The 26,740-nt window shown below is 46.2% G+C and overlaps 1 protein-coding gene and 1 non-coding gene across 2 annotated transcripts; one reads left to right on the top strand and one right to left on the bottom strand.

The window, feature by feature from the left end:
• Positions 1-1,579: 1,579 nt before the first annotated feature.
• Positions 1,580-26,643, bottom strand: LOC120455671 (dopamine D2-like receptor). Its single transcript, XM_044006585.1, has 11 exons — positions 26,623-26,643; positions 24,953-26,102; positions 24,073-24,263; positions 8,590-8,699; positions 8,226-8,478; positions 7,396-7,694; positions 6,161-6,216; positions 5,917-6,109; positions 4,703-4,837; positions 4,430-4,530; positions 1,580-4,322 (listed from the first exon to the last, which is right to left on the bottom strand). Exons 1-11 carry the CDS (start codon positions 26,641-26,643, stop codon positions 4,111-4,113), a joined length of 2,721 nt encoding a protein of 906 aa, XP_043862520.1. The 3' UTR covers positions 1,580-4,110.
• Positions 22,565-22,636, top strand: Trnap-cgg. Its single transcript has one exon. It is a non-coding gene; the product is annotated as a tRNA-Pro (tRNA).
• Positions 26,644-26,740: the final 97 nt, after the last annotated feature.

The raw sequence follows: 26,740 nt of genomic DNA, 5'->3' as shown, positions 1-26,740 counted from the left end.
TGATCGAGTCGGAACGCCTCTTTAATTTTTGTAAGTTTCCACGGAATGCGGGTCTTGAATTTCGATCAGTGAACTTTCTGACTTTCTGACTGCAAATCCCATTCGCAAATCAAACAGTTCTCTGGTCGAGCCTGGCATATGGCCTCTAACGATGGGGCCAACAAATGTCCCTTGCCCCTTACAGGCTTTCACTTTGGCTTTTGCAATCCAAACGTTAATGGTCTGTCAATTATCGCCACCCAGTGTGTGTAACGATAAGATATCGCCCCCAGACACACAAAACATTTCATTCGCACCCTTCCTGCATCCCTGCATCCTTGTGTACTGATGTCCTGGTGTCCTGGTGTCCTGGTGTCCATTGCTCTGGGCACGAGTATCCGTGTTCCCTCAACACTTTAGTACATCATTTAGTTCGAATTAGTTATGGACATAGAGCACACAACTCTCTGCCAGCCGAAGACACACAATCGAATGAAACAACTTTACGCACACCCAAAATGAGGCGAGGAATTCCAAGTAGCAGTCGGGGGTCAGGGGTCAGGGGTCAGGGGTCGACTCTGGTTGCCCTTTTTACATTTGTATTTATGGTCAGGCCAAGACACTGCGCCAAGGCAATGATGCCTCTGCGGCCGAAGACCAAGTCGGCCAGGGCAACATTGAAAGAAAATGTTGCTGACTCTCGGTTCCAAATGGGTTTCAAGCATGCTTATGCTATTAAATAATGCTTTTAAGGAACACAATACGCTTCAAATATACTAACTATAGTATTTATTTCCCTATCATCTTATAGTATACTATTTGATACTATAAGATGATAGGGAAATATGGAGCTTACTACATAACTTGATAGATCAAATTCGTTTAGATTGGGAACAATGCAGTTTTCTATTCTTAAGCTTTAAGAACTATGCGAAATGCAATGCAATGTTGTCTTCTAAACCTTTTTTTCCCTCAGTGCACTTGGCCATTTCTTATGAGGAAATGGCGTACTGAAGTTCACTCCCAACCCAATTTATTTTCCAGCCTCTGCCAGTGTCTGTGTCTATGGATCCGGATACGAATCCGAATCGGAATTCGAATCCGAGTGCGCCTCCGACTCCAGAATTGTCTGACTGAGTACCCATTAGAGTATGACGAGTGGTGAATGGTGAATGGTGGGCGGCGGAGGAGTCCTTTGGCCTCCATTCCCTTGCTGCGACTCATCTGACGCTCATCTATTTAGTGGCTCTTAGTTGGGTTTTTGGTTTCCCGGGAGCTGGCGACGGCCGTGAGCTCCTTCTCGAATTGATTCTGTACCCATGCCCCCAAAACACCGGAAGTGGGTTCACCCCATTGTGCGTCTTGTTTGTCTTGCGTAAGTATTTTTATTTCCTTTGGTGCGTATTGGAATTTTATTATCAGCTCATATAAGTGCAATAAAATGTTGATATACGTGTGTGTGAGTACCGAGCTGTCGAAAGGGAAAGTAGTACTACATATGTATGTATACATATATACTCGTATGTGAACTTACCGACCCCAACCAAAACTTTCTCCCATTCTCCGATCGAAATGAAAAGTTGGCGATTGGTTTTGCCTTGAAATATTTTCAGTTTTGCTTTATTTATTTGATGTATTCTCATGCTGACGCATCCTATTCGGTATCATTAGTTTATTGTTGTTATTCGCTATTATTATTTCCGTAAGCTATGATAATTATTTTTGAAATAGTTTGCTTTTCTGAGACCTTAGCCTACGTTTCATTTAGTTAATAATTCTCATAATTTTCTAGAAAAAAAAAAACGATTTTCGCCTTTCTTTAAAATAGTCCTCATTTTCATCTCAGTTTTCCATTTTCGCGTACACCTCAGTTATCTCACAAACTCGTATATATGCTTTATTGGTAGAGAGATCTCGGGGTACTCTACATATATATATGTATGCTATAACCCATTCACAAAGTAACGATAACAGACAACAATTCAACGACTCGAAAACTCAGGCTACAATTTTGATAAATCAACAGTAATGTGTGTAGTGTGTGTGCCTATGTTGGTGTACGTATGTATGTATTAATAGTTAGTTCGAATTGCATATTTACCAATTAGCTATAATTAATAAGCGTTTTCTTTGGAAGAACTTAACTTAGGAGCATTTCGCACTGATCTGAAAGTTGAACTGTTTCCATAGTCTTAGCCTAGAGTCCTATCGCCTAGAGTTTTATCCTTTCGAAAAAAAAAACACCCAATCACCCATTCACCCACTCATACACTTAAGCACACACTCAGACACACACACACATACACGCACACACACGAAAGTAAACGCGTATATAGTATTGGAGTTCTTAGGAAAGTATAAAAACCGTTGAGCTTTTCCTCGAGTTTCCTACGGGGTTCCATGGAAATTTGAGCCGGGGCACTGCTTACGCCTAGGTATATAGTACACAATAAATGGAATCGTTTTATAAACTACTACACACGCTGGAGTAATCAATTAACCTATCAATTATTTGTCACATAGAAACAGTTAAAAGGACGGCTGTTGAAATCAGGGACCAAACGGCTATAGTCCCGCCGACATGCGAAAATCGGAATGGATTGAATCCAAGTCCACATATCCTTTGCGGCAGGACACAGGCTTTCGGTCCGTGTTTCAAAACTCAGTTTTGATATTCCACTATACACGTACGCTTACATCGATACTTGCTATCTTGCTATCTTGCTATCTTGCTACTATCTGCTAAGGTAACCCTCATATTGCTTCCAGCAATGCGATGGCCTTTGCTCTAGATACCCTGATTCTTCCCCCCCTTACTCCCTGCTGTGCCTCCCCAGACGTGTCCATCCCATTGGTACCATCTGATATATATCTACGCATATACATATGTATATAGGTATGTACTACCTATGGGTGGTGAGTATATTTGATCTAGATCAAGTGACTAGCCTAGGTACGACCTCTGGATCTTAAATGCTCCTATATGTTATATACGAGTATATCCTGTACGAGTATATCCTGTACGATTATATCCTGTACCAGTATATCCTGTACGAGTATATACTGTACGATTATATCCTGTACCAGTATATCCTGTACCAGTATATCCTTGACGAGTACATCCAAACGAAAGTCAAACTGAAAGTGACCTCTAAGCGGGACTTTCATCGGGGTCGGCGCCCCTCGATATCGTATTCATTTGTGGGGCTCATTTGATTCATAGTGTCTGTTCGTGTGTGTGTGTGTGTGTGTGCATGTCACTCTATCAAGTTGGGTGCAACTCTGTCGCCGATGGCTATGGTTTCATCCATCGATCGGGATGCTCCATGTGGATGGTCGGTCGGCCAACTAACTAGGAACATTCGTATGTGATGTGTCTGTGGTGTGGAGGGCGCCGACCTCGAGGCCCGCTAGCTACTGTATCCGACTTAACTGCTATATATCTGCGATTTAGCTAACTAACTCTAGATACCGACACCACGTGTCGGTGTGGAACGATCCGGCCTCTAAGGATATGAATTTCTTTACACTCGCTTAACTAATCGTATTCTGGGAATCGGAAGGGGGATTCGGTGTGCCGTGGGGTTTTTTGGTTTTTTAGTTTTTGGTTTTTTAGGTTTTGGTTTTGGGTTTTGGGTGGGAGGAATAGCTTGCTGCTCGTGATATGTGATAGGTTGTGGGAGCAGCCCACTCTGAAGGACACTACTCTATGCTGGTAAAGCGAATCGTATCCCTGGCAATGCTTACATGGCTACTTTGGAATCATAATCGCGTGTTTGCTGTGTGTTGATTATATCGCTACTTGCTAGTTAGCTTAATGTAATTGTTAAAAATTGTACCTAGCCTACTGCTCGCAATCCCCGCTCCACACTACACATAGCATATAGTTAAGTGGTATGTACAGATCTATTTACATAAGTAGCTGAACCTTAAAGCTATTGGGAACGAACGCAACGAACGACGACAAACGAAACGAAACGAAACTGGAGACCAATTGAGATCTCTGCTGCATCGATGGCCTCCATTTGGCACACTTCGCCATCCTCTACTCCTGGACACGATGCTCATCCAACTGGCTATTGCTATTGCTGGTATTGCTGGTATTGCTGTTGATGTGCTCGCCGTTGATAATCACCCCATGTGCATGATCTTCTTGAAGGCCTTGCGAAACTCGGGATTGAATATTGTATAGATCACCGGATTAACGAAGCTGTTGATGTAGCCCAGCCAGGTGGTCATCATGTAGGCGGTGAGCCCAGGTCGGCAGTCTTTATCGAACTTGGCGCACATGGCGTCCATGATGTTGCAGCTGAAGAACGGCAGCCAGCAGAACAGGAAGACACCTGTTTGATGTTTAAATATAGATGATGATGATGATGGCATCAGGATAAGCATATGCATATGGCAGAGCGCAAGGACATGGTCTAAATGGTGCTCAACTTGAACTTACCCAAAACAATGGCCAATGTTTTGGTGGCCTTGCGCTCCTTTTTGGCCGACGATTTTTCGCGTTTCTTTTTCGAGGCCTTGTGCACCTTGTATATCGTGAATCTGTGCGTCACGCGAAGGATAATAGGCCATGGTGTGGTGTACATTGCAATTCCAAAACGGAAAAAATAGAAGAAAATGGGATGGGGGGTTGGGGGGTGGCATTACCATCGACTGGCCAACAAAAGCCCAAAACTAATAACTGTAATTAGGGGCGATGGACGGCGTTACTCACCTTGACGCCTGCGAGTTCTTCTTATCCTTGCGCGAGGACGTTTTCGATGTAGTCGATAGCGTCGAGTCGTTGCGTGCCAAAGTCATGGCCTCCTGCACTCCGTACCGCACAAAGGACAATGGCTTCATGGCGACGCTGCGAACGGAAGTCGGTCGGATTCGGAATGAGAACTTAACACACATAACTGCGGCATTACGTACTACTAGGCACTATTTTTGGCCGGATTGACAGATTGCCGGATTGCCGGATTGCCGGATTGCGGCTTCTATTTCGGTGTTCGACATGGAAGGTGCGAGGATAAAGTGGCGGGTTTCTCGCTAAACACTACGTAATAGGTCTGTGGGAACACGTGAGCTCTTTTTTGCACAGCAACTTAATAACCGATTGTGCAATTGATCATTTCATAAGGCTGCTAAGTACATACAAACATATGCACACATGCCCATAATAATTATGAATAATTGTTGAGACGTGGCAGACCTAATTCTGCAAGTCGCTATTTATATAAGCAATTACATATCTAACTGTTTAAATATTTCATTAACAAACACATGTAATAGTTGACAACAGTAGCCCGACATATTTAATTAATGTTTGCTATTTGCACCAAAGATATTGTCAGTTTTGACGCGGTCAAACTCTTTGTCATTTTTTATTGACTGCAAAAAAAGCAAGGCGCTTCATTTGCATTTACTGCTTTGTTCATAAATAATGACAATAGATATGTGCACTTTAAGCATTTTTAATATTCTACGTAATCCAGTGAGGCAGCTAAAAGAGTTGTGGCTATAACATAAGAGTTATATTATGCAAAAATATTAATGGAAAAGCTAAATTTTGTCGGGCCACAAAAACAGTTAATTAATCTTTAAAAATGTAGCAAATTTTACATTTTCTTTGCTACAATCAAAGATAAAGTCGTTAAATGAATGAGTGCTAATATTTAGATATTGCTGCGAAATAAATTTAACTGATAATTGAAAGTATTTTGTTTTTATACAATTTCGAATGGGGAATCATAGATTTGAATAGAGCTAAAGTTGTAGGTTTTTGTAGCTGTGCATTAAATGTGTATGTGTGTCTATCTGCAGATATCTGGTACTAAAGGGATAGTACTTAAACATTCTTTTTTCTCAGTGCACCAACTGCATCATACCATCTACTTTGGATGCTACGACTACGGGGGCAGGCTTACGGATCTGAATGCCAAATACCTGGAGTTATCGACACCGACTGACCTGAGGGCGGGTTCGCCGCGCTTCGGCGAGTCGTCGCCGGTGGGGCGCCGCTGGCTGCTGACGCTGGACCGCTGGAGGGTGGCGCCACTGGGCAGCGGACTGTCCGGCGGCGAGACGCTGCTCCGCGGAGCATTGGATGTGGCTGCCGAGGCGGAGGCGGGCGCCACGCCTGCAAGGACATCGTCAACGTTTGAGGCTGCATAACCAGAATCATGATTACCATTCGGATCGGCGACGACCAGCTGCGGCTGTGTGGTGATTTGGGCCACAACGCTGCTGCGAGTGCGACATGGCAATGTGGCGATGTGGGGCAGTGGGGTATTCCAATTATCATCATTCCATCCATCAATCAATCAATCGGCAATGGACGACGACCGGGCGGAGAGCGGTAAAGCAGCAGGATCGGCGTTGATGAAGGACGAAAGGACGAAAAAGACGAAAGTTGCGGGGCGCAACGTCAATTAAAGGCAAGGCAAGATTGAGTTTTAATAAAGTGACGCATTAATTGAATTATTGAGAATTATTTTTCTCTTCCATTGGCTGTGATTTCTTTTGGCGAGCAACGTTTCGCGGTCTTGTGTGCCACCCATCTTAAACCCATCTCAACCCAACTGAACCCATCTCAACCCATCGATCGGATCGGATACCATCCCTTTGTGCATTCGGCCTGTCATTAATGGTTTCATTTCATGTCCTTATTGGATTAAGCAGGCCATCAGGATGCTAATTGGCTGCGCTTAACGCTCGCACTTAATGGCGGTTTCAGCCAGGAATTGCGATAAAGCTACGGCTGCGGGGAGGGATGTGCAAGGATGATGAGCAGGGGGTCCTTTTGGCAGGACCTGATTGAAAGTGCAGCACGCTTTTATGTCGGCAATTGAGTGGCGCCGTGGCCGGACGCAGCCTGCCATTAGATTGACAGTTTTCCATGGGCATGCATCGTTTTGGGGTCTGTTGGTCTGCAAGGAAGTGCAGTCGAGACCACTCAGCAGAAACAGGCTTATCTTTTACGTGTTTGTGGCACGTGCCGGGGTTGCCAGGGATGCCAGGTTGCAAGTGGCTGGTGGCAAGTGGCAAGTGGCAAGCGGACAAGGATACGGATACGGAAACGGAACTGCTGAGCTCCGAACTTTTCCAGGGCCATCGGAGATAGCCCGCAGGCAAACTTTCGTGCTCCAGGCGATGGAGTTTGCTGCAAAATTGGCCGAAAGTTTCTGCATGTCACGTAAGATATAAGTGGGTTTGCTAATGCATATGTCCAATCTGATGCGGCAACGTGTTTATATTCGCAAAGTAACAGCCTTCCAACCGCCAAAAGAAGGTCTTACGCAGGCAAAAAACCGCTCAGTGTATGCAAACCAGATATGCTTCTCTGAATAATTAATTGTAACTGATGCACATTTCTTTCCAGTGCATCGAAGCCCCCCAAAATGTTATCGTAAAAGGAGTACTCACTTGCCCGTCTCCTCGACAACGGTGGCCAGCATGAACTCGGTGGACTTGTCGTTCACGATGACGTGGCAGTCGTCGATGTCCGGCGAAATGGCGTTCTCGTCCTCCTCCTCGTTGGAGCCGCTGGCCGTATTGGTGGCGGCCTCGTCCGGCAGGATCCTGCTGGCGTGGCGACTGCTGTCCAGGGCCGTCTCCGCCAGTCGCCGGGTCTGGGCGATGTTCTCGATGACGCTGCCGCCCGTGAGTTCCGATAGGTGGGGCTTGCGGGCCGCCCGCTGCTTTCGCGCCCGACTCCTCAGCGCCTGTGGGATGGTCACGAGGAGATGTTGAATGCGCAGACACATACATACCATGCACAGGATACACAGGGTCTATACTACAGGACTACAGGATGCACGGGATGCAGGAGAGAGCGGATTAGGCACTGCCATGCTGCGCTTGCATCCGCCGGATATTCGCCCCCCAGTCAGCAGCAAATGTGCACAAACAGCAACAGCAACAGAAACAGAAACAGCAACAGCAACAGGAAGAGGAACAGCAGCATCCCCAAGGCAGCAAGCCAGCATTTTCAGGCGGATTGCAGATTGTGGGGATCTGCGCCAGCAATATTCATTCCACTCGACTCGGAAAAATCCGATTTTAATTGCGGTCTTTGAATAATAGTGCTTGAAATGGTTGGTGAAAGGCGCAAAAAACGGCAGACAGACAAATCGTGGAAAATTCCTTTTTGGTTAAAGGAATCCATGCGGATACTCAAAAGCAATATGATTATCAGCTATTTATGCTTAAGCTGGGCTTGAAGTGTTCGGATATAGATGCCCAAAGCTACTCACCTTGAAAATGTTCCAGTAGAGGAACACCATTATGATGCAGGGTATGTAGAAGCTGCTCAGCGAGGAGTAGAGTATGAAGTCGGCGTTGTAGAAGGCGCATACATCGGGTTCGCGGTTGGGCGTGTTGTTGAGTCCCAAAACTATCGGCGATCCGATGGCAGCCGATATGGCCCAAACCAGCAGTATCGTAAGGCAAACGCGGCGGCTATTTTTGTGCTTGGCGTACTTTATTGGCTGCGTCACAGCGATGTATCTGTGGGATGTAGATATATAGATATAAAGATATATAGATATAAAGATATATAGATATATATATAAATGGGGTCACATTTGAGTTCCGAATAAGGGGCCCATGCAGACTCACCTGTCAATGGAGATGGCAACTAAGTTGAATATCGATGAAGTAGAGCATATCACATCCATGGCTATATAGAAATCACAAACGACGTCGGGCAGTGCCCAGGCTCCATTTACCTGCAAAAAGATGGAGGGGGAGCAGGTAAGAACGAGGATGTGGATATGTGCATGTGGATGAGGAGCACACTTCATTTGTTTGGCACTTAATCGACTCTATTGGAATGCCCAATGCCCATCCTTTGTCAAATATTAATAACAATATTTTCCCATTTCCCGGCCAGCTGCCACAAATTAGTTTTAGACTCTATCTCTTCATGGACGTCTACGGCAGCATCTATCTATGGCCCCCTCCCCCCATCCGAGTGCGGACTCCATAAGAACCCCAACAAAAACGCCAGGAATTTGCCAAGCCAAACAATTTGTAGCACACAAAGCACATAAAAAAGGCCAGAGTGGGCCACCAGTTGGTTGGAGCTTGATGTGGACATGTTTGGGTGAACCCAATGTGGTGGGGCTGCACGTGTGCACTCCCTATAAACCGATAACCCGTGTACGATGTATATGGTACTGTACCAACCGATTCGGTATTCGAATGTATGGATATTCCGCAGGGATCGCAAACACCTGTATTTTAGCTCTGAAGGATGTGAATTATTTGAAGGAGAGTATACCCATACCCATTATATACACATAAGTACTTGTTGAGTAACATGTATCGAGTTCTTTTTAACTGCCAAGCGATGTGGTATTTAAGAAGTTAGATATAGGGCTTCTTAACACTCTGAGCAGTGAATATTTTGATAGTACTTTCACTACATGTACCCACATATATGAGTAGACGGTATCGCATAGTCCAAGTTAATCGGCCCCAAAGTTCTTGTCTTGTTTTTATTCGCCAATCGGTTTTGCGCCTAAATTATACAAACAAACTGAAACTCGAGACGGGGCTGAAACCCCTGGAAAGAGTGTGTAAAATGTTGATACACACGCAACCACACCACCGCACAAAAGTAGAAGTAGAAGTGAAGGTGAAAGTGAGAGTGAGAGAGTCAAGTGAAAGCAGCATAGAAATGTGCTGGAATAGCTGGGCAGTCGGAGACTTAGACATTCTTAGAACTCGGATGCAGACTCCTTAGCCGGAGCTAAGCGAGCATAACAAAAGTTGAGCTCGGCTAAAGAAAGTGGCAAAAACTTTTGGATATAAAGACGCACGCACGAATGCTCATCCTCTGCCATCCCCTCTCCCATACACACACACAGCACACACACACACACACATCACACACACACACACAGCACACCCACACATACACGAATACACTACATACTCGAAGATGTGACATTTTTTCACCGCTCTCCTTTGGCATCCGGCATTTCAGGTCCATTGTTGGGCACATTGCGTATACGCGGCGTACGCCCGGCTTCTGGTGGCCTGCAGCTGAACTATAATTTATAATGTATTCGTAGGCATGGGTACCATAACTGTACGAGTATGTGTACATACAAATACAGACTCTGCTCCTGTCATCCGCGCTGAATGTTTTTGTTAAGTCCCACATTTGCTTGGCTTCGATGAGTTGTGTTCACTACTTTCCTCGTTCTTTTCTGGCCACAGGCGCCCAAAGTTTGCGGAAGAAAGTGGGTTGCTGTGCGCTGATGATAGAATGGCTTTCTGGCTTTTCAAAAGTATGCTCTAAAGGCATTGGAAATCGATTAACCAATCTAACGTGCGTTCATGCTACGCTCGTGATCTGTCCATTTATTATAGGCACATAGAAAATGGGGCTCTTTGCCTAACCAAATGTGGCATTTGTCGAATTATTTACGGCTTAGCCTTGAAAAGTTTGCTCGAACTGAATTGGAATTGGTTTCTTTTGATTCTTTCGCTCTTGGACTTACCCTCAGCTGCAAGCTTCATTGAATTTTTTAATATTTTTCCAAGCCCATTTGCCCCTTCTCGGGGCCACGCCCCCAGTCTATTCTGTTTGGCTATTGGGTATTGTGGAAGCGATTTCCAATTCAGCGAAAGTGTGTCTCTGTCCCTCCACCACCACTCGTCCCTGAAAATCATCGGCTTTTTTTTTGGGCTGTTCGAAAATGTTCAATTTATGTATTTTGCGAGCATAAAGGCATTTAAAGTCAGTTGTCTGACGGCAGCTGGCTGTCCTGCTCCTCCGCACCACCGCACCTTCGTCCTTTTCCCATCGTGGCCTCTGGTTTATTTTAGAGCAGGAATAGAAAGAAAATTTCTATGCTATCGCCGTCTCTGCCGCCTGTTGTTTGTGTGTGTGTGTGTGTGTCCTTGTGTTTGTGTGCGGTTCCTGCAGCAGGGCATAAAATAAATAAATTTATCTATTTGCACAGTCAAAGGCGAGCGCACACACAAAAACCCAAAGGGAAAAGCTTTCAGATGCTCGCTCTCCCTCGCATCCAAAGAAATGGACCAGGACAATGGAGACAGGAGACAGGGACACTCACCCACACACACGCACATGGGGCGTACGCACACAAGGGCAAACACACACACACACAAAGCATTTTGATAATTGAGCTTCTGGTTTTTATAGTTTGCACGCTGATACGAAAAGAAAGCAAAGGATATCGCACACACACACACACGCACACACACACGCACACACACACGCACACAAACACACACACATTGCATCGATTTGTGTCTAGGTACACGCAGAAAAACTTTCAAATCCGCATTCAAAAAATACGCTTTGTTTGCCGATTCAATGGTCATTTTTGCTTTGAAAGTAGAGGCCTTTGTCTAAAACAATGGATCTACTGGCATGTGAAAAAAGTATTTGTATTTTACAGAAAAACCACAGGAAAGCATTAGGTGCTATGCGAATAAATTCAATTTATTGTAGCGACTGCTCGGAATATAAATAAAAGTGGATGTGATCAACGATAAAACCACCGATATTTAAAGGCTTATATTATTTTCTATTACATATTATTGGCATATTATTTTCTATTACTCTACCAAAATAATGGAATTTTTCAGGTGTACTAATTTTCAGTGGATGGAAAGCGGCGGAGCCCCCTTTTCTGAGGGCAGTTACTATTTGTACAAATCAGGGTAACACACTCACATGTGAGGAGGCTTGAGGGGTGGTAATTTGGCCAAAAGCTGACTTAAAACCCACTGGGAAGCTCATCAGACTCCTGTGCAAACAGATCCGATGCTCGAATGTAAGCTAATCAGTACAATTTTTCGAAATGCTGCCAAAAATACCCCCAAATGCTCTTTCCACCTATGTCAGTTGGCGAAAACTGCAAAACCGGCAGGAAAACGTACGTGAAAATCCTCTTGAAAGCTCTGTGGTCCACAGTTTCCTCTGAGATTTTTCCACCTGGAAAAGATCTGCAGAATGTAGCCACGTTATGGGTCTAGAAATGCAGTTGACAATCGTAGCAAAGTTCTTCAAGGCATGGAATAATTGCTTGAAATAGTTCCTACACAACTGGTTCCCGTAATTGGCATTCTTTTCAATGATTATCCTAGCAAAAACAAAAAGAAAGCAACGGACAAGTGCGGTTGTTAATTAAGAGCAATATTGGCCAGAAAGCTAGAAAGCTGAAAAGTTGAGGGCTTAGCAAATGGCACAAGTCTGTGCGTTTCCTTTTGAGACCAAAGAGTCCTGCTGCTGCTGTGCACTCAACAAGTCGACGGCCAAGGACGCGTTAATTAGCCGCCATTACGCCAGCCCCGCCCCCTTGATCACCGCCCACCGCGCAGGATTCGTTGTGGATATTTGCCTGTTTGTATTTGCCTATAAGCATTTTCCAGGTGGCATTGCCTGTTCAGTGGTGATGACGATTCCTCCGCGCTCCTATCTGTGTGTCCTGTATATCCTTGTGTGTGTGTGTGTGTGTGTGTGTGTGTGTGTGCGTGTGTGTGTGTGGAGTGGCGCTGCCATTTCCTTTATGCCTGTCAATTGCGAATTTTATTTACCAGTCTCGATTTATTTCATTTCATTTCGCCTCGCCTCGCGTCGCTCCGTTTTATTTGCCCCGCCGCCGATTCTGATTTTTTTCTGAGTGCTTTTGGGTGTGCGAGGCGGCGAGGGTAATGAAGCGGAAGCGGAAACGAATTACTTTGTAGCAGTCGCAGCAGCCTTGACCTTGCACACCACCCCCGCCCCCCAGTGGCGGCGCCATGTGCGTCATGCATTCCTCCAGGACACGGAAAACGGGACACGGTACACGGGACACGGTACACGGGCCACAGGATCCCGAGCCCAGGATCCAGGGAGCCAGGAATCCATAAAAGACCCCGGGCCCTGACGCACGTGTCCCACGTTACAGGTCCTCCCCGTCCGCTCAGCTATTCGTCCTTTTCGTCCTGCCGCTGCCGCTGCGGCTGCGGCTGCTGCTCCTCGTTTTGGCTATTAAAAGTTTGACGGCCCCAGGCGTCACTTAAATTGTTAGTGAATTGAAAGTGGCCCCAAAATTGCTCAGTGGAGCAGCAGGGGCAGTCGGCACTGTAGAACTTCTACACTCTACATGGGCGCCAGGTAGTCAGGGACAACATGAAAGTGTCATTGAGCCCCACTTTTGGGAACTTTGTCATTTAAGACGCCATCTCTATCGCTGCTGTATCCTGGAGTTTTCTTTCGTCTAAAAATACTCGCACTCCCAGTATTTTTAGAATCAAAGCTGAGGCTCAGTATTCAAGCTAGCAAAATTGCTTGCCAAATAGAAAACTTCTCACAGCGATTTGATCACTCAATCACTTTGATATGGAATGGTAGTTAATGGTTGGAAGTGACCACATGAAAGTATTTGCATTTTGGAATATATGTACTTCAATCAAGACAACACTACAAAGTGAAATATTATATCACAAAAAAAAGGGACAAAAATGGCGGATATCGTTTGATTTGGCTGGACTTTTTTCGAGGACTCGACAAGTTGTGGCACGATTAAGTGGTGTGTCCAATCCTCGGCCATCCTTTCCCATTGGCAAGTCAATTAGGAGCCCTTGACTTGCCCAACCTCAGTTCGCCCTCAGCTAAGCGGACTTTCAGCTGAAGGGTTTTCAGGACTTCAGGCTTCAAAGGGGAAAGGGTCTGAATTACGAATGGGTGCTGGGGGTTTTGGCCTATGCCAAAACGAACGCGTGCCAGCCATTAAAAGCTTTTTAAAATTAATTATAAAACCGAAAGTAGACACAGAGAAAATTTGCCCAAATAAAACGAACGCAACCTGACAACCCTTTTCTCTGTTTTCCGTTCCCAGTTCCCAGTTCCCAGTTGCCAGTTGCCCGTGGAAAATGGCAGGATAACAGGCAGATCCTGTCAGCTCTGCTTCTTGCCAGCGTTTTTTGTTTGCCCTGGCAAATTCAACTTCAAACAGATTTTTGATACTTCACTGGGCAACCGCAGAGTGGGTGGTGGGTGGTGAATGGCAGGTGGCCTGTTGGGAGTGGGAGTTGGGAAGTGGGCATGGGCGTGGCAGGCAGAGCATGCGTAACAAATTGTGCACATTATGTGGTGCAGGAAATAGTTGCCAATGAGCCCCCAAGTTAAGTGTCAAGCTGAGATGGAAAGTTTTTACTGATTTGGGTTCGCCATTTGAGCCCCATGCTTTTTGGCCATTGGCTAAGTCCGCTTTCGGCCCGGTATCTTCTTCATTATCATCTCATTAGAGCCTAAATGTGCTTCTCGGGTCACTCGCTACTCAGTTCAATTCGGTATCCACGTAATTTTATTAACATCCCGGAGGTATTTCTACTTCCCCGTTGAATTTGAAACTTGAAAGGCTAACAATAAAATCAAAATGTCAAGTTCAGTCGAAAATTTGAACTAATTCTCATAGTTGGTATATAGGTGTGTATATTGGTGTATAGGTATACATAGGTTTAGTTCCTGACCACTGATTATGTTTCTATTTGTTTAAGAAGTTGACCTACTCGATAGCAACTTGGCAAGTGCCAAATGGTAAGGTATCTTGGGTATCTGGTGGGTATCGAGGCATCCCCGCTTTCATCCTGCCAAACAGGCTCTTCTTTCTGCTGTCAAAAGTAGTTGTCGTTGTGGGGAACGAGATGATAAACGAGTCAGCAGCAACGAGTTTAGTTGCGGAGCGATAAACCATAGGAAAAGCTGGCCAAAAGCGGCAGCTCGACTTGCCAAGGCTCCTGTGCCAACGTGTGTGTGTGTGTGTGTGTGTGTGTGCGAGTGTATGTGTGTGTGGTGGTAGCATCTATCTCTGTCTGGCAGGATGCCATAACATTTGGCTTTTTACGAATTTTCATAATTTGGCGACTGCTTAGCATAAAAATGTCACAGCAGCTGCAAAATATGCTGCTAAGGATTGGCCGTCGTTTCCTTCTCGCTGATCCTGCTCCTTACTGTTTATATCCTTATTCGTGGTCTTTGGTTTTATGCCACTCGCATAATACACAAGGATACGCTCGCGCGCGCCCCATCGTGTGTGTGGTTGTGTGTGTGTGTGTTGGTGTGTGTGTGGGTGTGGATGCGCCCCTTTTTGCCTATTTTATGGCGGCCATTAAAGTTTACTTAGTGGCCGGCCATGCAACCCAGCAGAAATCCCCGAAAAAGAGGCGACACCAACCGCAAAACAAGACGTCAAAGGACATCGAGGTCCTTGAGAACGGGCGGGCGGGGGGGTACTTGTGCGCCATGTGGGAGGTGAGCTGCGTAAAAGTCATCAAATAATTTGTTTATGTTGCCAAATGCTGCACTCGCGACTGCCTGTCGTTTGCGCTTTAATATTTCAAAGTACATAAAGTGCGGAAAATGGGAAAATGGGAAATGGAAAATGGACAACGGAGCTGCACTGGACGCACTGGGATTTGCATGCAGGGTCATCCACAAATTGCCAACGAAAAGAACTCATAACTCGAAACTTCCACTGTTAAATCAAGAGATAGAATGGCGCTCTACTAAGCTACAGAATTATTAGTTGGTTCTTGCTCTCTGAAGATTTTATTTTATAATTTAATCTAAAACCTACATCTAAAATATTATTTTATTTTGTTCTAAAGCTTTCCCTTTCCCATTGCCATAAATAATAAATAAAGTTATAGATTATTTTGCAGCGCTGGTAATAAAGTTAGCGTAACCTCGACAGTGTCAAAGCCAAGGAGCTGGCGACTATTAAACGAGTTTCGTGTACATTTTCTTATGCCACGCAGCCAGACAATGTTAATTGAACTGGCTGCCGTAATAGACACGCACACACACACACACACACATAGCAACGAATACACTGGAGGAAATGTGGGTGAAGGTGGGCGGAAGTGGGCGAAAGTGAGCGAAAGTGGGCGAAAGTGGGTGGCAGGGGCTGTTAGCCAAGTGGCGGCAGGCACTTGATGCTGTTGCTTCTGGCTCGTTTCGTTTCTGGGCCCCATGAGAAGCTCAGGGCAATTAATTGACTTATTTATTAAGTTTATTGTCTGCCTGGGTATACGACGTGTACAAGTATGCGTATGTGTTTATACGTTCCCATCTCGCTCACTTCCTGTGTTGCCGTCCCTCTCTCTCTCTCACTGGCAACACTGTCGCAACAATTTTAGCGTTTTTGTGCGCCATTTTTAATAGCCTTGGACTTGGCCCCCGAAGGCCAAGTAGCTGCATACTTGTACATCTTATGTGTCACATATATATTATATACACATCTAAATATATAGAGGTATATATTTGGATATATTTATTTATGCATATAGCGTGTGTACACATACGGTTGTGCGTTCGCCTTTTCATGGTTGTTGTTGCAACAAATTAGTTGTCATTAGCGTCGGGGGAAATTCTGTTTTAAGATGACTTTTCCAGCCCCTCGGCGGCATATTTTCGCCTTGGATATTGGATATTTATATGGCCATCGTGCATGAAAGCGGTAATAAAATACTCTCGACAGCCGGCGAAGAAGACATCCATCCGTTTGCTGATTGAATCTCGGTTGATTTTTCCATATTGGAATGGGAGTTTCGTTAGGGAAATCCGATTGGTACTGGGACTGGGAGTGCTGGGCTTTCCGTTTTTGGGCGAAATCAAAATCTGTGTTAATTATTCAGGCACCGCTGGGTGAAAGGGCGACCAGAAACCGAAATCTGCGGTTCGTGGTCTTCAATCCGGCCGGAAGTGCGCGCTTTAACTCGCATGCGTGCCGGAGATGGCAGCCGCCGGGGAGCGGCGACAGGAAGGGTGCGGGGGTTAGAGGGTGGAAGGGTCAGAGGTCGCTGCCTCGTAGAGAGAGGAAGTGAAAGTGGTGAAGATTGCAGGCCATACTTTTTATAGCAGCCATTTAGCCCACCCAACATTCAACAACCAACATCCAACATCTGCCCTCGGCCGATTTCATGCTGTTAGATTATTTATTTGAATTGATGTGCGGCCTGCGGTTCAGTGCGGTTCGCTGCCTGACAGGGATTTATAAGGATACACTGCGATGTGCACACACTACCGCACCACACACTCACACACACACACACACACACTCATGTATATACAGCAGCAAAGTGCTGAGAACAAAGCGTTGCCTGCTTTCGGGCGCATTCAAGTTGGCTTAGTCAACAAATTGTTTCTGCAGCCAAAGGAGGCTGACTGGGCTCACTGCAGTCAACAGGATTCGCAGAAGCAACCATCTAGGGATGGCAAAACGTTATCCTTTTAAGTGGCGATATCAGCAATAGCTTTATGTGCATTTTCCACAACTTTATGTGTCGCTTCAGAAATGTTTTTCAGGAATTTGTTTACCTCGATGATACAACGATTCTGCACTTAAAAAGATATTATAATATAATAAGATATTCCGATGACCCAATTGTGAGTATTCAGCTACAACTGCACCCTTTAACTTCTGAGTTAGAACTAAATAGTTAGAATAAATAGTTTTTAAAGCACTGAGCATTAAGTGCGATATGTGCCCTCGATATGTGAAGGCATTCACAGCATCTTGTATCTATATGTATCTCTTGTATCTTGTATCCTCTTGCATTCCTAAGTTCAACTTTTCGGGTGTTTACTGTTGGCCTTCGCCGCAGCCCGTTTGCTTAGCCACTTGCCGGCATTTTAGCCGCATCGTCGTGGAGCACTCTCCGCTCAAGTGGCTGGCCGGAATGCAGGGAACAGGCTATCGAGTCTTGGCAGTGGCCCAAATGAGTGCGGCGGATCCCAGATGACAGGACATGGACATGGACATGGAGGTCCTTACACTTGGGGGCCCGGTAATGAACCCAAATGGACCCAACGTCACCTCCACCGATGAGCGGGCACTTAAGTCGGGCCAAGCATTTGCCTGCAACCTTTTAAATGGCCATTAAAATTAAAAAACTTTACGCTCCCCACTCAGCTTGACTCCTCATCCGGATTGCCACCCACCTACTGCCATCTACTGCCACCTACTGCCACCTACTGCCACCTACTGCCACCTACTGCCACCTACTGCCACCTTCACCTCCTGCTCCATCGGCTCGACTTCACATTGCTTTTCCCTTATTTGCCTGGGCTGTCCTGGAACAAGTTGCGGAAAACTCTTTTTATTGCCTGCCACATGGAAACAGTTTTTGTGTAGTTTGGCAGTTTCTGGCCCCGGGTGGCCAGGTAGCCAGGCAGTCAGGTGGACAGGTGGACAGGGGAGTGGCAGGACCACGCCCACTACAAGCTTGTTTGCAGTTTTATTTTGCTGCTGCCGGAGCAGTCATAAATGTTGCCTCCATCTGCCGCACATTCCGGAAAATTGCGAGAATCATTGCGGGCGAGTTTAAAGTTGCAGAGCTGGGAAAACTTTTCGCCGACACCAACGGCACCAGCCAGCATCCTGTTGTTTCGCCCAGAATTCAAAGCCAAGTCCCATTCGATCCAATTATCAAAGGCATGCATAATAAAAGAGGTTGACGACACTTGGCCATGTCAGTGGCATTGGCACTGGCGCAACTCTATTTGCCATATTTTTTTTTTGTTTGTGGCCACGCACAAAATATGATTACACAGGATAACAGCATGGAAATTGGTCAAAATGGCCAGGTTTTATGCGTTCAGAACTATGTTTACACATATGGGCCAACTGCATTCTTGGCTTTTATGCTGCCAACGTGTGTGGTTTTTTGGGGAGAACACGTTTCCAAGAGAATCACACATGTCGCATGTTTATGCAATTTGAATAAAAACTGTGGTTTAAGTGGTCACAGCTCTTTCCACACCACCATGCACACACATTTTCCCCTGCTAAATATGTACGTAGGTAGTGTGTATGTGAAATGCGACTTCCATTATGCCATTTAAGCTGAGCTCGTGTTTTGGTATCTAATGGTACGTTGTTTACAAGAACGGAATAAATACAAGTGTTAGTTGTCATAGAATATGAGCGAATATTAAACGATCCTTATTCTAGTTAAAGAAAGGGTGACTTTTCGAGTTATATCAGCCGAGAGGTCGTACTAAAAATAGGTCTGTATCAGCATAATTTGGTGCCGAAATCACTGTCGCCGAGTGCCATTTTCATCGGCAAGGACACTCCGTTTTCCTAAGCGGATCTTTCTGGGTCAAAGGCTGATTAAGTGCCGTTATCGTTGCCGCATATCCGGATGCCAGATACTTTTCCGCTCTCCACTCTCCACTCTGCCTGGGAGCCAGCGCCAGACATTTGGCAGGACTCGCTGCGAGTCCTTTGGCCCCTTCGCAGTGGCACCCATTCCTTTGGCCTGCGATTCAAGTGGCTCAAGTGGCACAGTGTGTACGTACGTGTGCGTGTGTGTGCGTGTGTGTGTCCGTGTGCGTAAGTCTGTGATTGTGAGCGTACATTAATCAGATTATTTATTTTTGCCATGAACTTATGGCAATTTCTGTTGCCTCTTTACGGCCCTCTCAAGTGTGGGCGATGCGCCCAGGACGACGGGGGCAGTGCAGACCTGAACGATTGACAATTGCCATTAAAGGCTGTTTTCAGAGCACTTAACGTCGCTCATACGCTCCGTGGGCCGAGGAAGTACACATTCCCACATTTCCACATTTCCACAGCAATTCACCAGTGAGTGCGCCTGCACATGAGCCAGCCTTGATAACAATTCGCATGGCTCGTAAGTAAGTGAACCTCTTTTCTATTTGGATCTTTCAAGGGCTTCAAACGGACTCACGTAAATATGAAGATTATGTACGATTTTTACTTTGACTTCGTGGTTTGTGTATAATGAATTTGAGGCTAGCATATGGGTTGCTCTGTTTGGTGGTCAGCCATACGCAGGTGGTGAACGCTGAGCTGGCCTGGGAGAGCTATAAACCCTGATTAGTGCATTTCACCCATTACATTTGGTGGCCGGGATGCGTTGTTTTATCCTTTTGACCATCCGCCGATCCCCATAATCCCGCCCATTCTTTTCCATTTCTGGAAAAGTCAGCACGAAAGCATTGGCCCAGCTGCATACAGAAGCAATTAACAACGAAGAAAAACATCCAGTGGGACCAGGGAACGGCAATGTAGCATTAGGAAAGGACGCGGAGATATCCAGTACCCATACCCTTTCTTCCCACACGAAAAGCAAAAACAGCTCTGATAAGATTAGTGCCCAGAACATGCAGCAAGCTCTCCTACGTGGGTTTTGTTGGCTTGCTTGATCCTACACACAGAAAAATACTCCATTAGTTTCGCACTGCTCATGGATGCAATGAGGATACTCCCTTTAACAAACCCTTATATGATAAACACGATCTGCGAAAGCTATTTAACATAGATAATCCCCTAGCTAACGAAATGTATGAATAGTATACATTTTTACAGTACAATAAGTGATAAAAAAAAAATGGTTTTTTAATGAGGAAAATTGGTATTATTTCCCTGGCATTATTGGGTTCAAAGGTATTCGATTGCATGGTTAATTTTCATTTCTTTTAAAGGTCTGAAGCTGTAAGAAAGCATCCAAAACAGGCTTCTGAATTTTGCGGTGGTGATGCCCACAGTGGTCGTAGTAAAGCACCGAGTTGATCACCTTTTCCGGTGATATTTTCTTTCAGTTAGCGAGCCCCTCCGCTCTTCCTCATGCTACTGCCCTCCATGCAGCTTTCCCGCTCCGCAGTTTCCCAGCTTTCCCAGTTTTCCAGCTTCCTCGCTTTCCAGTTTCCCAGCTTCCCAGGCTCCCATTCAGTGCAGGTCCAGTGTGCACGCTTTTACACTTTCAATGACCACTTGAATGTCAACAAAAGCTTTCAACTGACATATACAACCACTTAAAATAGAAAAGCAGTGGCCCACACATACACACACACACACACACAGGCATTGGCACAGACACACATGCACATACACGTGGCGTGGGGCAGGCAAACATGTTTGTATATTTGTTTAAGCCGCGAGTTAAAACGAGCCATGTCCTGTGCCCAAAGAACATCAGCATCAACATTCGTGGGCGCAGCGGCGCTTCTAAATGGGCGTGTGTGCGTGTATGTCCAGCCACGCCCACCGCTGACAGGCGGAGCCGGACGAGCGGGCATCGCAGGACGAGCAGGACTCGCAGGACCCTCCTCCATCTGCCTGTTTGTCCGCTGGCTTGTGTCATAAGCAATAATTCTCCATTGTTGGCATCTCGTCCGTTACGCCCCAGGCTCTCTCTCTCTTGTTGCTTCTGCTTTCGGTTTTTGTTGGTGGGGCGGTGGGTGGTGAGCGGTGGGTGATAGATCGCCCCAAGTGGGTGGTGCCGGTGGATACCTCAACCTTTGTTGCGCACATTTTTATGAGTTAAGTGCTATCCGGCACAAATGCCAACGCACACAAAGAGAGCGCAGAGGGCTCGCAATCTACCTTACCTTCAGCCCGCAATCTCCAGCAGCCGTCCAATCGCCACCCACCTCGCACCACCCACTGCCACCCAACACCCAACACCGACTGGCACCCACCACTCCTTTGACCCACTCGCATTTCCCATTTCCTTCGCATCGCACTGGACCGTGTTACTGCCCACTTATTGTGCTGTTGTTGACGCAAATCCTCTTAACTAAATCAATTTTCATGTGTGTCCGCGTGCGAATGTGTAAGTGGCTGTGAGTGTATGCGTGTGTGTGTGTGTGTGTGTGTATCCCTTGGAAAATCGCCAAGAATTGTGTTAAATAATACTAAGTACTTTGGAGATTTCAATGCTGATCTGAAAAATATTTACCATTTTAAACCCGTATTTTTTTTCCCTCTTTGTACTCTTTTAAAGCAATTTCAAAAATTTTCTTTAAATTCTTCTTAAAATCCTTAGCCATATAAATAACTGGATTGTTTCGAAATTAAAGTGCCGCCAAAAAGTATGCATTTATTTTGGAAGAAAATTTCGCTGTTCCTCACGAAATGGAAGAAAATTACATTCCAAACTAGCAAAAAAGCACAATTTTATGGCTAATGGAAATCTCTTTGATGTCCCACGTTTTGTGTCACTGTGAAAGGCCATTGTCTAAGCATGTTAACAACACATTGCTGTGCAGAAAGAGAGGGCGCACATGAATTAGAGAGAGACAGGCGAGACGAGAGATCGCGCCAAAAAGAAAGAGACCGCACTAGCGACTCTGCGCAAAATCTCCGGTTTCAAGTTACTTTCGCCGTCGAACATTTGCAATGCACACGTGATGTGATGTGTCGACTGCAGGTGACAGGTGGGCGGGTATACATGTGTGTGTTTGTGCGGTGGGCGGTAAAATGGGTGAGTGTGTGGGTGAGTGGGTAATTAAAAGCCGACACTTGCACAGGTGAGCTGACTGATGCACTTTATGACAAGTTAATTTGCTGTGATTTTCAGTGGGCGTGCGTCATTAGAAGGTCAACAACAATGGCAAAGGCGGTCGGCCATTAATTTGCTGGTAGAACACAAGCACACAAACAAGCGACATTTAATCTCCACCTGCTGCACTGAAGGTCTTGCCAATGGTCAGAAAACATTGCCAATCAATCGGACATTGGCCGTCTCTTTCGCACACTCTCTCCACCTCTCTCTCCCTCTTTTTGGGCCCATTGTGGCGGGCCGTCCTTCAAGCGGCTCGTTGGTCTAGGGGTATGATTCTCGCTTCGGGTGCGAGAGGTCCCGGGTTCAACTCCCGGACGAGCCCAAGTTTTTGCCACTTTTCGCAATTTTTTGCCCATTTTATTTGGCACTTGGCTTCCACTCGCAAATGCGAAATGCGAAATGCAACCCCACATCAGTTGTTCTTTTCAATACTCCTTGGTTGGCAGTTGTACTCAATTGTGTGACAAGTTTGCACACTTGTGTTAGCATCGTTAATTTCATTTGACTTGCGGGGGTTTTAATATTGCATTGGAAATGCGATACAATTGGCCGGTGATTGAATAAGCACGCAATTAATTGTGGCAGCCATGACAGGCGTGGTTAGCCACCAATTAAGAAGGATGCCAAACACATATGGCATATAGATGCCTACAGACCCTTGGGCGCCGATCACCTACGCTGTCTATAATCCTTAGCTAAACTTTGGGACAGCGCATCCGGCACCGCCATCTGTAAGTCCGAAATACGTAATTCGAAATCCGAATGCTGATGAGGCACCGATGTGGACGAGGCCGGAAACGAGGCACTCCCATCAATCTGTCAGTCGGCCCAATGAGTCCTGGATGTCCTGGCGAACGCAGTTCAGTTCCCAGTTGCCCAGACAGTCTGTCAGTGAGTCAGTTAGTCAGTCAGTCAGGCAGTCAGTCAGTCAGTCAGTCAGTCAGTCAGTCAGTCAGTCAGTCAATCAGTCAGATAGCCAGGCAGGCAGTCAGTCAATCGAACAATCAATCATAGAGAATGACAGCTACGTCGGCTTTAGTCAAAGGCAGTCGGCCAGGAAGGGATCTTCTCTAACTAACACTCGCAAAATTTGATAACCTTTGGCTTGGCACTTTCGCACTAACAACTAACATAATGCTGGGCCAAAGGTAATTTATTTATTTTTTAAAATTTAATTAAAATTTAATAAAATTTAAAATAACGCATTAAAAAAGCTGTTTTCCTGCTATAACTTAATCAATATATTGTTATATATTTGAGGTTTATTTTTTTAAGTGTCTTGTTGTGCAACTTTTTTCGTGCTATCCCAACAGTTTGAGCTCCTTTTCTGGTTTCGCATTCCCTTGAACATTTGCGGGGGAAACACACATTGATTTATATGCCGGCATCGCCAAAAATTGAATGTTATTGCTTGAATGGCCGCAATTTACTTAAAAGCAACGCTCCTCCATCCCTCCGCCCCATCTGACCCCTGACCCCATTACACAAGTGGTGGGCTCCACTGACTCCTGATTGGTATTTATGAGCGTGTTTATTTATTGTATGACCCAACACTTGATAAAATTAAACGGAAATGGCTGGCAATTTTGCATTTGATTCCGACACCCAAAACTCGCAGGCAGGCAAATTCGCAAATGAACTCATCTGCCCAATATTCCGACCATAAAGCATACCACTGACCAATGACCAATGACCAATGGCACATATGTAGTATGTATAAGTGGGATAAGTGTGTATATTAGTGGCTTGGCAACTTACCAGAAAGTAGACAGCAAATGGCATCACGACCACGGCGACCAGGAGATCGGCGATGGCCAACGAGACTATAAAATAATTCGTGACCGTTTGCAGGGAGCGCTCGCGGCACACGGACAGGATGACCAGGATGTTGCCGAAGAGGGTCAGGATGGGGAACAGGATCAGGATGAGCGCCCAGTAGTTGTGGTCCACTGAAACGAAGCGAGTTGCAGTTAAACAAGTGTATTCGGTATGCCAACCTCCTAATTCCCTGGCCAAAGTCCACCTAGCATAGCAATTTCATGGAAAGCTCAACGGGCACGTAAGTCAATTACAAAGGCAGCCCGTTTAATCAAGGACTCTGGGCTGCCACTAATTCTAATGTGTGTCCTGGCAAGATGGCAACACGAATAAGGACGAGCACACAAAGACGTGATTTTACAGCTTTTCATATATATTCTATCTTATATTGAGTGCTACAACAGCTGCGGTGAAAACAATGGATGTGAATTCACATATTAAAAAGGCAAAACAAGGATAATGTGCTATTTATGGCACCAAACTTGAATACATTTTCTCATGATTTTGCCACAAATTATTCAAATGTGTAAAGACTTCTTTTGATGTTGCAGAAATAAATATGTTAAACTCTTGCTATTAAAGTTAAATGTTTGCAAACTGATTTCTAATAATAAACTTAAGGAAGTATCATAACTAAGCTGCCAGTGGCTTTTGAGTGAATGCTTTCTAAAGTTTACAAGATACTTGATGATATCTAATGAGATTTAATGACATTTAATGACATCCAAACATTTAAAAAATATTTTTAAAAAATATAAAAAATGGTGTATAGTTATACTTAATGATTCGCAATAATCAAGAATCCGAATTTCGAACTCACCCACTCTCAGCTCGCCGCAGGAGTCGGTCATGTTGAGCGTCTCGTTGGTGCAGTTCAGCCGGTAGCCGTCGAGGTACAGTCCCGTCAGGTTCTGCTCGAGAAGCAGTCCGCTGCCCCTGCTCCCCGTGATGGCCACGCCCGGCGCCATGGTGCTTGTTCCCGAAACCGTGCTCCCATTGTAGTTGGGAAAATAATCGTTAAAGTTTTCGAGCAGCAGCATAAAGGTGCTGCCTCCTGATCCTCCGGCGCCACCAGCGCCACCAGCGCCCCCGCCCGCCGTTCCGGCCGCCAGTCCGCCAGCCACGCCCACACCCACGTCCCCAGAGCCGCCTCCATCGTAACTGGTCGTCGTAACTGGCGCCGTTCGATTGCCAAGCGTCTCGCGCGCCGCCGTTGCTGTCCGCTGGAGCAGTTCCGCATCCCCGAAGCCGCCCAGAATGCCATAGTCCGTTTCCGCATCCGCCACATTGTCCAGGGCCGCCTCCTCTCCGCTGTCGATCAGCGCGATGCCAGCATCACCGCCGTCGCCCACGCCCATGCCCACTCCCGCTGCCCCACCGCCCGCCAGCTGTTGCTCCACAAAGCTGCGCAGCGAGTACCGCTCCCCCCGCTCTCCACGCTCCACATTCTCTGCACTGGAGTTGCTCTGGGCGGGCAGCGTGCTGTTGAGTGCCTCCAGCCAGGGTGCCAGGGTGCCATTGGCGCCGGTCACCGCCAAGGTGGTGCTGTTCTCGGATCCGCTGCCCACTGCCACCTCACCGCCCACCGAACCCAGCAGCCACTCGCTGATGTCGTCGATCAGCGCGTAGCCGGCGTCCTCCGCCGCCGTTTCCACATCCTCGTAGAGCGGCAGGTAGCCTGGCGGCATTGTGGGGCCCTCAACGCCCGCCTGCGCATCGCTGCCGTTCGCTGCCGGATGGGAGCCGTCCACCGCTTCCACCGCCACCGCCACGTTGTGGTGCATCCACGTGGCTCCCGCGGCTGGGGCTGCCGTGGTCGTGGTGGAAGCAGCGGTTGTGCTCATGGTCGCCGATGTGGTTGCCGCAGTTGCCGCAGTTGTTGCCGCCGTGCTGCTCAATGGCTGGGCTGCCATGGTGTCGCCGGTTCCGCTGCTGCTGATTCCCCGCCGCCAATCGAATGGGCTCAACCTCTAGTGGGGCGGGGGCGTGGCAGCGGAGGCGAGCTGCAACTCCTGCAACGCCAGCGGCATGTTTCCTTGTGCTGCTGCAGCAAAAGAGAGAGAGAGAAAGTTGAAAGTTCAGAAAACATAAATCAGAAAATGTAGCTGTCTTATATCAAGCTGTTCATTCATTATAATAAAGATTATTAGTACAGGGAAGTGCCACTACTCAGCAGGAAACTATGAACCCAATTAGACGGATTCAAGTTGTTCAATTGGATAAATGCCCTTAAGAAATGCCCGAGAAAATTCCCATGGTTCGCTTCAACTTAATCCACTTACGCGATCTAAAATCCAAAGTCGTGCTTTTCTCAATTTTCCCCCCGTTTACAATTTGTATGCATGCACCTCTGTTGCATTTTCAGCACACCCAAACTCTGCAAGTCAATGGCAATTATCTATCCGCTTGACCACGCCCCCAACCGGCCCAGCAAATCCACCCTGCCGCCCCACACGCCACACCCCCCCTTTTGGACGGTTCGCTTCGTACGCCCAACTGCCATGGCCGCATGTTTAATTAACTCTTTAATCAATTTATTGCCAATTATTCTACAAAAAGCGACAGCGAAAATTGTGTAATTTAATTAAATTAGCAAAAGGTTTTTGTG

Source organism: Drosophila santomea, chromosome X (genome assembly GCF_016746245.2).
Source record: "Drosophila santomea strain STO CAGO 1482 chromosome X, Prin_Dsan_1.1, whole genome shotgun sequence".
NCBI classification, from domain to species: domain Eukaryota; kingdom Metazoa; phylum Arthropoda; class Insecta; order Diptera; family Drosophilidae; genus Drosophila; species Drosophila santomea.
This window is presented reverse-complemented; position numbering and strand designations above follow the sequence as displayed.